Here is a 14,654-nt window from a genome sequence, read left to right on the forward strand (position 1 = left end):
ATGGGTACTTATATGTAAAGTTCAACCAAGTACTGGTATATGAAAATGAATTACAAACAACACCTTTAAAACATTTATGTTAAAACAATTTTTAGGTGCAGAAATAACTTAAGTATTTACAAATAGGTAATTTTTTATGAGTACCTTATGTAAAGTTCAACCAAGGAATTTAAACACTTTGTTATATTTAAGTATGTCAAAATGAATTACAAACAACATCTTTGAAATGTTTATTAAAACAATTTTTAGGTGCAGAAATAACTTAAGTATTTACAACATCTTTAAAATGTTTATTGTTAAACTTTTTAGTTATGAAAAATGTTACGGTATGTTATGAAAAAGTCTGAATCATACACAGATGTATTTATGGATATACAGTATATATAATAATTAAATGCTTTGTTTTTCAGGTCCATGTCCAAATTGTAAGGATTCAAGCAGATCAATAACTCAAAGAAAATATTGCAAGAAAGAGTTTGGTAAGTTTCCAATTATTCTCATTAAATCTGTCATTCATTATTTATTTACTGACATCTTTAATTATGGTAAATCTCTGTATCAATGCAAGTTAATAATATCATCAATAATACATTAGGCTAGTTAAAATACATAGTATTAAAATGTTTGATTATCAGATATTTTGAATGGGCCCTATGAAAACATTTATCAGTTAAACATTTCAAATATCCGCAGAATGATTTATGATGCATGTTTTCATATGGAATTGACTACATGATTGAACATAATTCTCATGAATCAATATCATTGTCTAAATTATCTAGTCTACAGTGGGAATACAGCTATGGTCTTGTATCTGGCTAATGAACCAATTTAGTGGAAAATTGACAACTTCTTTGGGACAATAAAAGTACTAATAATCATGAAGTTTAACAATATGTTGTCACTTGGTTTATTAAATTAGTTAGATTTGCCTTGAGTGGGTTTGTTGACTTGTAATTAGTAATTTCTTCCATTCCAATTAATGCAATACCACATGCTGTAAACATCAGAATCTGTACTATTGTCAGAACTTTGGAGCATGTTTGAAGTGGTCAGGCCTGCTTATCCAGACAAGTTCAATAACAAAAGCTTTATCATATCAATTGATTTTCCTTTATCTTTGATTTAAAGACTTTTCCATGTAGTTTGTATTTGTATTAAGTGTAGGTTAGTTGAACCAAGGAGGTTAATTTTTTTTAACACACCGCATTTGAGGGTGTGTGATACAAAGGCATACGTTCGAATGAATGAAATAAATGAATAAATAAATTATAATAAAAGTCTTGCATATGATTGGCAAGCTCAATGATAAGGATAAGATATGAAAATCGATTTTGAAATATCACTGAAGTTACAAACAATTACTGCAGGCTTAATAAAATACATTAAAATACTTCTCATCCCCTCTCCCTTAAAAAAAAAAATTAATATCAAGTGTAAAAAAGTGATGCATTGATAAAAAAATTGAGTAATATATTTAAGGTTTGTCATTGAATTACAACATTACCATATGACTTGCATTTCAGACAGATATCTGTTTGTGGTTAAATTTTAACTTTAAATGTGTAGGTCTATATATAGAAGTTTATTTCTGAATTCAAAATTTTTTACCAAGATCAACCCTCTTCCTGCAATGATAAACCAAACCACTTAATACATTGAAAACAAAATCTTACAACTGAAAACTAACATTAAACACAGAACCTATTACAGGGTCTATGCTAATAAAACTTACTAGGCTTAGGGAAAACAACATCTTTTTATGTAGATTTTTTTACATTGTGAAATTTTGAGAATATATAATACTTGACAAAAATCTCATAAGAGCACTAACTGAAAAGTTCAATAACACGCACACACATATTGAATTTTGCGACAAAGTTGAAAAGAAAACACAGATAGTGAAGAGTAGAAGCACCGGTGCTATGCAATCAGCTCAATGTTATGGCTTATTTGAGCAGGGATTACCCGCATTTACAAGGAGATTAGAAGTGGCGAAAAGACAATTTACTTTTCTATCACCTGAAGAAGATCCAAGAGAATCGGAAAACACAAAGATTATACAGGTGTTGCTGTCAATATTCAGTGCTTTTGTTCTTAACAGTTAACACTTTGTCTATTTTTGTCTATTAGACAGGTGTTCTGGGAGGATTGCCCTCCAAAAAAGAAAAATTACAGCAGGTATTGTCCACAAGATGGGGTTGAATCATCCAGATGGGAAAAGTGTGGGACACAAAAGATAGCATTCAATAGAATGAAAGGCTATCATGCTTTTATTGTGACATATTTACTGACATTAATAAGAGGCATGCTAAGCAAATTGTGGGAATCTGGTTAAGTTAGCGGATAAAGTCACTTGGGCTAGGCATCTCCACGCTATGGTCTGAATAATCTATGTACTATTATTAGTGTGAATTCAAGAAAAAATTCCAGAAAAAAATGTACAGTGTTAGCCGTGTTTACAAAAAACTTTAACTGCCCCATTATTTATTAAGATTGAGTTGATATTATTGTGTGTTTTTGTAACTTGGACAATTGAGGTCCGCCTTGTTTGAGAGTCAAAGAAATTAACAAGCAAATTGTTATAAAGCGATATCCTTTTGATGATTTAGCGTTCTATTGAGAGTCAACAATTGAAATTCCGCGGCCAATAGACAGTTTTTATCAGTAATCAGATACCACATTGAAAAACAGGGAAAAATTCAATAAATATAATGGCAACACAATAGAGAGGTGCATGAGAGTAATTAGACTATTAAGCGGCAGTAATTGAAAGATTAAGGTTTATTGTAATGTAATCCTTTGGGAATTTTGTGCTATTCAAATCACAAAATCAAAGATTTTGAAAAACAAAATTATAAAATTAAACTTTATAATTTTTACAGTAACCCGGCCCTACTTACTGTACTTTGGGATGCCTCTATTAAGGGACACTTCTATTAAGAGTATATACCTATTAAGGGGACAAATTGGCTACAAATTGACTGAAAATATATCCTTTAGCACTCCAGCTGATCCCTATTTAGGGGGACACTTTTGTCCCAAAGGTGCACCTCCCCACCTTCCTTAATATAAGGGTTCAACTGTACTTTACAAAGGTGGGCAGCATAATCTTATTCATTTACCTCATCAGGTCACTCAACTTTTTCTAAACCTGCCCCTTTTCCTTAGCACCAAACCAAACATTCTCTCACCATTCTGTCTCGCAGACTTTTTTTAAAAAAAAGTTTATCTACTAAATCTAAACAGGGGCATACACTAAACAAAACTAAATGCCTATCTCCATACTAATATCTAAATACCTTAATAATAATGTTTGCTTGCAAAATAAATAAGGAAATACCAATGTAGCCATTTACACTGTAGGTAGGGTCACCATATTTCTTTATGCTGAAAACATGAGATTTTTATTGATGGTTGAAATAAGTAAACATTTGAATAATATTGGTCAAAAAAGTGATTTATTACTTTAAGCAATTTCAGAAAAAAACTGAATGTCAAATAAACTTAATTTTTTAAACATTTTAGATGCACAATCCTATTAAATTCCCTTTTAAATCATCGCATATCATCCATAAATTTTACCCAAGTTTAAAGTCAACAGTAGAAAATGTGGGCACATTCCAATTTGACAAGAATTTAAAATAAATCTAACTTTTATGACATTGCTAAAATATGTAGGCCTTAGTTTACTGCAGGTGATTTTGTTACCATTTGCAAACACACTGTACAAATCAAAGGTGTCAGGTTCCAAATAGCAGATATCTATATTTGCTACATTTGCTCTTTACTTGCACTCAAATATGAAACATGTTTGCCTAAATGTAAAATATAATTTATTCAGGTCTTTGTTTTGTTTTTAAGAATGAGGCCCCTTCCCATTGCTCTCTCTTTCTCTCCCCTTTTACATATGGCCATGACACATACTCACATAGCAGGCCTGATCTCTATGGAGGACTGACATAACTCACACTAACAAAAATATATAAAACAAAAAGAAACAGGGAACAACAAAAACATAATGTTTGTGGGACAACAAGTTGGTAATTACTAGCCCTGTTATTATTGGTCAGTTAAGTTTAACACTACAGAAAGGTTCACTCATTAAGAAAAAAAAAACTTAATATTTTCTAAATATGGCAATCATTTTTCTTTCTTCTATTTTATCTTGCAGCTATTCAAGCCCACATCTTGTCACGAGAAAATATGGGAGAATGGGTAAAATTTACAATCAACGTAATGACAATCTTCAAAAAGGGACAAACACGAATGAGGCGTGGTGATTTAGCTCTGTATGTGAGCAAGAAGAATTTAGCGTGCAAGTGCCCAAAGATGCGCCTCAACAGATACTATCTCATACTCGGTAATACAAACAACAAAGAAACTAGACTGGTTATTGATGAAAAAAGCGTTGTTATTCCATGGCAAGACGACTGGAGCAGACGAATTCGGAAATATCAAAGAAAGGAACGACGAAGTGAATGTTAGGAAGATAGAAAGTATAATAGCGGGAAAATGGAAAAAAAAACTAAAAGATCAAAATCATTACATGATATTTGTTCTTATATTTGTGAGTGATCCAGTTCGGGAATTCTGATGTAATGTGTTAGACACAATTTTGTCGAAGTTTGAACCTATCTGTATATAGGATTAGGTATGCCAAATACAAAATAGAGAACAAGCTTGTGTAATAAACTATCTCCCAGCAACTGTAAGCTGCCACTTTTTGTAAATTTTCCAAATCCTTATTTGGAAAGAAGTCCATTTTCGCGGAAAAGAACATTTTCGTTGGACTCTGACCACCTTGATGACGTATGCGCATATAATTCAAAGCAAAAGACATTGTAGAACTAAAGAAATATTAGTATGGCATTAGCTAAATAAAGTGGAATAAGTTGAGTCAGATGTGACATAGTGGTCATTTCTTTCTTTAAGGACAGCTTTTAGCCAAATACGTAGAAAGAAAAGGATGTGTGTGATAACATTGTTTTTTTTATTGAAGAAAATTTTGAGGGTAATGTTATTACAATTATTAATTTAACTTTACACACTGGAACGTATGCTGATGGTGGGTATCTAAAGATGACACAAAAGTATCCACCCTTTATATATATATAATATATTATGAAAATGAATTTTGTTTTTAAAAAAAACGGTGAATTCCAACTCTATCTTAATTTCTGTAAATTAATGAATAATTTATCTAAAGGTAAAAACATACAAATATTAACGGGTGATTGAATGACATATAAATATGTATACGTTGCAGTGATTTTACACGAGAAGTTGCAGTGTTGTTTGGAGATGGGAAACTTGAACAGTGTAAACTCAAGTGAGGTGATGAATATTGGTTGGCAGGATGTATAAATTATTGATGCCCTTTGTAAGTTAAATATATGGTATGAAAAAAAGCATCAATTTATTAAGATTTATTTTCAAGACCGTTTTAAGGTTGATCAAAATACAAATACGAAAGTATTGTTTGAATTTGCAGTGAGATATTACTAGCGTAGTGAATATCAATTTTTTTGTATCTATACATTGCTTATAATACTATTAATAATAATAACGATAATAATGTTAAGTTGTAAGTATTTTGTATGTAAAATTTTGAGTACTTGTAGATTCTACTGCTTCAATGCATTAGTGCTGACTTGACGCAGACAAGATTGCCTGCACCTATGTTAAATATAGTTATAAAAAATTTAGTGAATTGCTTAAATTATATAGACTTTATATATACAACTTATATAACTTCAAAACTGAGCACACTTCAAAGCGAGTACATTTTTAGAAGTTATATATTAAAGTGTTTTTTATTCTTAATTCCCACCAATTAAAGACGTAACATTCTGTGATATCTTTACAAAATCTTAACTGACAGGGAGGGGTAAACGACTGGGTGTGGGGAGGGGTAATTTCATTACTATGTTAAATAAATTTCTATAGTGAAGAAAACAGAAAAGTAAACAGGGCTGCAAGCTGCAGACAAATCGTTCAATTCAAGAAAATTACCTTTTGCGAAATTCAGCATGTTTTTTTTTCACAGAATAATTATTTTGATTCATAATAATTATAAAAATTACATATAAAGATGAATATTTTTTTAATTGGAAGGGAAAATTTATAAGTTTACATTTACCATTTTCTTCAAAATTCAAATCATGTTGAAGAAACTATATAGTAGGCTTATGTAAGTCCTTTTCATAGTAAGTATCTGATTCTATAACCTAACAAAGATTGAGGACTGACATTGGAAAATGAAATGTTGAAAGGAGATAAATAAAACAACAAAGGGACTCCCTTTCCGATGAAATAGCGAAAATCATTATTGAAACCTTCCTGAGTGGAAACGACTTTTGGCTAAATATGACGTATATCAAAATTAATATGTCATTTGCGTCTATCCACCCCTCCCTACATATTTCAGGTTATCAATTATAATAAATGGTTTAATACATAAGTGATGAGCTGTATGAAACACCTGTTCTCAATGAGACTGTTTAATAATACAACTGTGACAATCCTATGCTGGAAATGCAACATGTCACTGCAGTGAGCCTCAGGTATATGTATTATGCAGATGTTATTCAGAAACTTGTATAAACTTATGTGAAAAATGGGTGTAATATCACATCATTATGCCATAATTGGGCACGACACAAATTGGTCATATACAATTGTTGACAGAGCTTAAAACTACCTGAATCTCATTTTCATGTCATTGAACTCAGAATTACAAAAAAAAAAAAAGGATTTATATAAATGATTAAATTATGAATACATGATACATGAAGACCTTGATGTTTGCAAGGTATTTATTTATATTTATTCTCAATTCATAAGTGTCCAAAAAAGAGTAATGGAACATATATCGTTGTGTTTAAAAAGGGTTTCAGTATTTATATTTAATCTCATTTACATTTTCTCAGCAATGAAAATCATTGTATAAATATTATCAGTCCGTTCTTAATGATGTCAGTATTAAGATATTTAAAATGAATAAATTCAGCACTACAAAAAAAAGTGTTATTTAAGCTATTATTATTTATGTCATTAACTTCTCTATTATTGAATAACTAAACAAAATTTCTCAATTGGAGCTTCTAAATTTATAGTAAATATGCAATAAAAAACTATTATGTTATGTTAACCGGGTACTCACTGTATCGTCATACAAAGGTCGTACGATGGTCATACAAAGGTCGTACGACGGTCATAAAAAGGTTGTACGACGGTCATACAAAGGTCGTAGTACGAATTGAACTTCGCTCCCTGTGAACATCAAATTATGCCATACATTTCTCTAAAGCTTTGTCCACACTATCAAATTTTCTTCAACAAAAAACTGTTGTATGCCTATATTTAGTCATGATGTGCCCATATATGGTCATGCTGTGATGTCAACATGACCATATTTAGGCATGTCACATGTTATTGTCAAAGAAAATTTGATAGTCTGGACAGGGCCTGAAGTTTGTGGTATTAAAACATTCGGCTGTTTATTATGATGAGCAAATCATACCAGCATGTCTCAAAATACCGTTACGACTCAACTGAGCTAAACTGCCCGAGCTTTCTTGTCTCGGAGGGCTCTAGAACCTAATCTGCTATGAAGTACCCGTTTACATAGAGTTATCCCCATGTTGCACAGTGGAGATCATCAAAAACAGATAAGGTTTTCAAAAGAAAATAACAGAGCTATTATGGATAAATATAATGGATAAACAGATCAACATAATGGATAAAATCCATTGCAACACTTTCCATAGTTAATAATAATAATAGTTGTATAGTGCATCATGAAAGGAAGTCTCTATGCACTTGGTATGTTCTTCTTGTTGTTAGTCAATCTTAAAACAAGTTATGATAACGGAATTTTGTTGTTAGGCTCTAACAGGTAAAACTTCATTATATAGATGTTAGAATCAAAATAACTCTTTCGTCTTTACCATACACGAAATAAGAATATGAAAAATAAGCTGCTGAATAAATACAACATAACGTATTTCAAAACCCACTGGCTATGTAAGAGAAAGGCATGAAAAAGTACAATTCAGAAAGGGTCATTAGAAATATTATGTTGACCTACAGAAATTGTTAACTCGAAAGCAGAATAAAAAGTCAAAAACAACTGTGTACTAAAAACAAACTTTAGGTTGAACAAATAATGGTTGTGCAGAAAAACTATCATGCAAATACAAAAATAAAACTTAAAACAACTTTTCAAATATAATACTGTACTAATAAAAATTTTCATACCAGTGTTTTACTTTAACCTAATGCCGTCCTACTTGATAATATGAAGACTTAGCCATTCTGTAAGGAAATTATTATATTGTATATAAAAATATTAATTAATATCTGTAATCTATTTTTGAAATATCAATGGCAGCGCCAGATATTCTCCAACAATGGGCCCAAGGTCCTCAACGAAAGGTTAAAGACCCCGACAGGGGTGCACACCAGCTCAGCCTCACCAAGGATGGAATACATTTTATGTATAGGCGCCTCTAGATGCCCCGGAAATAAAAATGTGGTTTTTTTTTTCCAAACCAGAGTTTCCTAACAAAATAATTGGCTTCTTCCTGGACGGGGGTCCAGGGCCCCCAGATCCCCGGCAGGCACTGCCAATGGAGAAAACATTAAATTTTCTCTTTACCAAAATAATATTAAATGCAACTGGGTATGATAAGTCAAACGGACATCATCGCCAGTGGGTGGTGGACGGTAATTTGGGAGGATACATAGCAAACCAACTCATAAAACTAGGCCAGACAACAGGAAACACACTAATGCAATGGTAAAGTTCAAAACGATATTGGCTTCTTAACGCAAGGCTAATTCAACACGATCCTAAGGAAAGGTTAATCAGACGCGATCTTAGCGCAAGGCTAATTATACGCGATCTTAACATAAGGTTAATTCAACGCAAGGCTAATTAAACGAGATCTTAACGCAAGGTTAATAAATAGAATTTGAATTGCGATCTTTTCGCAATGCCAATTCAATCCACGATAGGAATCATTTTTTCGCAGTTATCTACCCTAGAAATTAAGAAATAGTGGGGGAGTGATGTGTATAGCACAAGTAGAGTGATATATACAGCTGGTTGTGATTCTCCAAGGAATAACAAGAAGTACAAAATTATGAATTTTCTTCACAGAATGATGATTAACCAGAATTAAAATGCGAGGAATTATATATGGTTATGTTTTATAAAGATATACTCCCATATAAATGAAATAAACATGACTAGTGTATTACACACAAACATCGAAGTATATTTCAATATTTTATTAGATTCCAAATGAAAATTAGAGTGGAGAAAAATTTCACCAATTAACAGATATTTAAAAAATACCATCCTTATAACGTTTGGATAAATCCCTTAATTCCCAACACCCAATTTAACGATTTTCACATACTGTAGTGAAACATGTGTAAATCATTAAAAAAAACTCTTTTGAAATGTTTTAATATTTAAAATTGATGGATATTTTTTAAAGTTTCTTTTATAGCTTCATTTGAATTATTGAGGGGTTTTCTTCCTGTTTTCTGTTTTGACTGACAGTATAATTTCAATGCAATGCTGTTGTCTATATTTTTTTTCTCATGAATTGCAGAAAAAATGCACAGGTGGTCTTGAAGTCAGAGTGATTCTGAACACGTCAGGTGCTTGTAGCTTTGACACTGTTAATTATCACAAAAATCATAGGGTTCATTGTACATGCAAATAACTTACAGAAAAAAAAAATCACTGAAGGGGCTGGCTCGATTGTAATTTGAATGCAAGGGAATCAAGACTGGAAGGAACTATTCTCCAAGCTTTTACCGCTAATGAAGTACAGTAACGTTAAGAAAGGGAAAGGGGAGAATAGGACTAGAACTCAAGTTGGCTACTCTGCAAAATAACTGGTCTGCTCTGTTGGTACTGTATTATAAAAACTTAGATATTTGGGGGGGGGGGGAATCTTTCAAAACATTAGAGCTGGTTTGTTTATTATTCTTTGGGAGGTTTTTTATAAAATATTAAATTTAGTAAATCCGTAATAAGTATTTTTGTATTAAGGAATAAAGGCCTGTTTACACTATGACGATAACAATCAACGATACAAAGCTAAAAACAATTGTTCCTATAAAAAATAAAAGGAATACGAGAAGTTGAACAATAGCAGGATTCAATAATGATTTATCGTGTACAAAGACAAAATATTTGCACACATCAAATCAAATGTCATAATCATGGTAAACAAATTTATCGTTTTCATATGAATATGAGGTCATTTGATTTGATTTGTGAAATTATTTTCACAAATACATGATAAATCTCAGTAATTATTATTTCTAGGCCTTAAGCTTCTGCACTTTGATCAGAGCCCATGAAGGCCACCTGGCCACATTCATGAGCTCGCCTCACTTGCCATAGGCAAGCTATCAATCAAAACATGCAGCAGCTACCTTAATAATGGTACAAAGAAGTCAATATTGATCAATACAAAAAATCGAACATAATGAATACTTTTATATTCAAATAGTAATAAAACATTTTTATTTTAGTAGAAAGCTAATTTTATAATATGAAATTTTTCAACTTTGGCATAGAGATACCGTACACCTCCATTGTTGGAAATTAAAGATATATTTATTAAATTATTTAGTAAGTCATTATCTTTTAATAAAAAATTAGAACATATACTATTTTTAATAATTAACAGACACATAAAGTGCTGTATAAACTGTCCAAACTATGTATAAAAGTCATTGACAGGGAAGAGTGAGTAATACTTGATGAGTAATTTACAGTAATCACTCAAATTGTATTGAATATCTTAACTCAAAAGAGTGGGACTACTTCACTTCACTTATGAACTCTATAAACAGTGGCGTATCTACGAGTCTTGAAATAGGGCGGGGACTGATGGGGGACCAGTGGAGTAGCAAGGGAGGGCATGGGGGTGGGGAGGTGAGTGCATTCTCCCATTCGCCGCCCCCCCCCCAAAAAAAAATCACGGTCAAGTAGTTAAAAATCACCTAAAATCACCATATTTTGCGAATTAGCGCCCCTCAACTGATCATCGCGCCCGCCCACTTCACCTTCGCACCCCCACCCCATCAGCTCCCCAATTCAAGACTTCTAGATACACCACTGTGGGGGGACGTGAAGGTGAATTGGGGGGGGCGAAATGAGGGGGAGCAAGCTTGCAAAAAAGGTGATATGAGGTGATTTTCAAAAAAAATTTTTACCCCCACACACACCTAGACATGTCACTGCTCTATAATATACATCTATCTCAATTTGCAGAAGAGTTTATTTGTCAGTGGTCTGGCTGTTCCCTGCCAAGTGCTCCTATACACATAATTAATATGCACCCAATGTTCTAAATCACATATATCATTAATACCCTTTATGATTTATTCTTACTTTTTCTTCTTCTACAAAAAGAATGCTATTATCTGAAGCAAATACTGATTATGGACAGCTGGAAACAACGATGGCTCTATTCCGGGTCGGGTACAATCCCATGATCTCTTTTTAATGATGAGAACTTTTATGGAATATAAGATAAAATCACAAGACACATTAACTACATTACCAAGAGGTAATAGAATCCATTACTCTTTCTGTTTGATCAATCATTTCTCTGGGAAACAAAACTGTATTTATATATATGAATTTTAATGTGGCAGCACTGACCCTAAAACTGACCTACCTAGAATGTATCACAGTATAGGCTACACATGTCAAATAGTAACTTAACATATTCAAGAATTCATCCATTTTTCCTTTAAAAAAGTAAACATCCTATGGTCTTTGATTGGCCACATTGTAATAGGCATTATAATCACACAATCTGTTTTCTTTGTGAAACATTATCTAAATACCTTGGACAATACTGGGTTCACAAAAAATACATGACCTTGACTTGTTATATCTTCAATTAGGCAAGATATCATCCACTTGACAAGCTAATTGACATCCACAATTAGTTATGACATCATCCCCTTGACCTGTGACATCATCAATTAGGTGTGATATCATCCTCTTGAAAATACTAAATGATAACACCAATTAGTTATGATGTCATCCCCTTGAACTATGTTATTACCAAATTAGATATGACATCATCAATTGACTTGTGATAACATCAGTTAGTTTCAATTAGTTACAACATTAAATTATTACATTATTACCATTATTTATGACATCATTCTAAGACATTATGACATCATCATCATCATCATTTTAACTACAATGAATCATACAATTTATACTGATGATGTGTATACTGTACTATAGTAAAGTTACCACGTATTGAAATGTACAATTCTGCTTTACTACAAACCATCCACAATGGTATTAGAATGCTTCATTAAAAGAGACAGTTCAATTGCGTAGCTGACACATGCTATTATGATATAAAACAAAAACTTTTAAGTTATCACTCTAAATTTCTTTACAGGATACAAACAAGTCAGCTTTAAAAAATGAAAGCTAGTCAAAAATAATAAAAGTATAGTAAAAAGATTTGTATATTTCTTGTATCCATTCCAAAGAAATGCTTGAGGTGCTTAAAAGAAAAGGGAAAACAGAATCCATTTGGATCAATCGAAAAAAAAAGAATATGAACAGAAACAGAGATGAGGATGTTGATGAGGACTGGATTCGCATTGGCATACTATGTTAATTAACTGGTGAAGTAACATAAATAAAAATGAAAAAAATAAAAATGTAAAAAATAAAACAATGTAAAAAGTAAAATAAAAATTTGCAAATTAAACTTGAGGAGAGAACGTATGAGAAAGTAAATTATTAATGGTATTAGAATACACAAATAATATACATCAAAAGAAATGAAATTAAAGATAGCAAACACAGACACACATGACCTTGTACATAGTTGCAAAATCTTTAACAAGATGAAGGCGGCAATTTAACGGAAGAACATTGAAGAAGCAAACGCAAAATGTTCTTATAACGTTAGCAAACGCTGTGATTTGGTATGTCACAAAATGATGTTGCAGAAATGTTGTGACGTGAAATTAGTACTTACTTATGGCTCTACAAAATAATGTTTTTACATCTAACTGTAACATTCTTATAACATAATATTGTTAGCATGGAATATCAACATTCCAGATTTTAAAATTGTTCAAAAGCGCAGATATCCAAGGTCATGTGATCGTCATCAAACAGAAGCAGTGACCAAGTGTAAGAGTATTGTAGAATTGTTGTTAATCCAAGAAATCGCATAATTGCATTGAGATCGACAGATTGAGTCAAACAGTACATGCTTTGTCAAAATCGTTTAAGCTCTGAAACATTATAATTAGGCAACATTTGACAGTGTTTTGAAATGCACAAGAAGGTTTCCTATTGACTATACTAATACATGAAATATTTCTGAAAGAATTCAGAAAATATGAATTTTAAGAATAAAAAATGAATTATGTTTTGATGTGAGTTTGCATCAGCAAAGTACCATATGAATTATAACAAGCATTTTTTATACAAAAAAATATTTATTCAGGATATCATGTTCAATGTAAAAAAAGTAAAATATGTTCTTTTTAAATAATGTCTTGAATATTTACAAACACTGGATACAAGTTGGTGAAAGAAAAAACAATTAATTCAGATGTGGTTCTGCAAAGTCAAACTTAATAGCTTTAAATAAATGGTTTAAAAGATCTGCTGTTTATAATTAATTTTGAAAGCAGTTATATGTTGTAATACTTGTAACTCGGAGGCAAGATCTTCTTGTCTAAATTGCTGGGTTGGTGCAATAACCTCATTTAAAAAGTGACTTTTAAGGAACCCACCCCAGTTGTTAGTCTAATAAACTCGACATAGCCAATATGTAATACGCTCCAAGAGGAAGTAAATTCAATAAACAATGAAACTTTACAAACAAAAATGGCTGCTTACAGAAGATTTATATTAAGTTAATGAGACACAAAACAAATTAGGCCATCATCAAACTGATTTGTGGAGAGATAATTACTGAACATAACTCAAGAGAAAAAAAAAATGTATAGGTCGTATTTTAAGACAAATAATACTGCTACAAGAGTGAAGAATAATACTGTATGTAAGCTAAAAATAGGGATGAAGATGTAAGATCATGTTGATGTAAGAACATGTCTGATAGTTTGATTAATGTAGGAGAATCATGTAAGTTATTGGACCTTAGTGGAGTAACGACCCCATCCCATGGTCCATAGTTTGGTTATAGGGTAGGTATGCAGGTCATAGAACTTACTCTGTGTTCTCCAATTGACACATATTTACTGGTATATCTGCCCAAAAAATTCAGCTATGCGCGCAGTGTGAGGCGTTCTCTTTTGAGTGGGGTTTTATTGACTTAAAAAAAAACACATACAGTCATAGCCTAGGTATAGACTAGAATGATGTTCTATTATTGAAAGAAGGCCAGCCTAGACTAGCTAGGCCTAATCAGTGGTTTTCAATTTTACAAACACAAATATTTATCGGTTGACCAGCTATTTTTACCGGTAAAATTGACAGTTAAAACAGCTTGAGAGCAGCAAAATAAATTATATCATATCATATTAGCAAACTTGGTACCATACTCTGGTTGGTAATGCACACGTTCTCTCTGTCATCACAAATTAACATCGTCAATCAAATA

General features: G+C 31.9%; 1 protein-coding gene across 2 annotated transcripts in view; it reads left to right on the forward strand.

The window, feature by feature from the left end:
• The window catches only part of LOC117105518 (netrin-1-like), a 41,465-nt gene extending 34,439 nt beyond the window's left edge, over positions 1 to 7,026 (forward strand). For both annotated transcript variants that reach the window (XM_033246681.1, XM_033246682.1), the window contains 2 exons: positions 411 to 479; positions 4,175 to 7,026. In XM_033246681.1, the coding sequence (XP_033102572.1) occupies positions 411 to 479; positions 4,175 to 4,488 (383 nt within the window). In that variant the 3' untranslated portion in view covers positions 4,489 to 7,026. The remainder of the gene's footprint in view (positions 1 to 410; positions 480 to 4,174) is intronic.
• Positions 7,027 to 14,654: the final 7,628 nt, after the last annotated feature.

Source organism: Anneissia japonica, unplaced genomic scaffold (genome assembly GCF_011630105.1).
Source record: "Anneissia japonica isolate Jap-2015-1 unplaced genomic scaffold, ASM1163010v1 scaffold2030_len652032_cov178, whole genome shotgun sequence".
NCBI classification, from domain to species: domain Eukaryota; kingdom Metazoa; phylum Echinodermata; class Crinoidea; order Comatulida; family Comatulidae; genus Anneissia; species Anneissia japonica.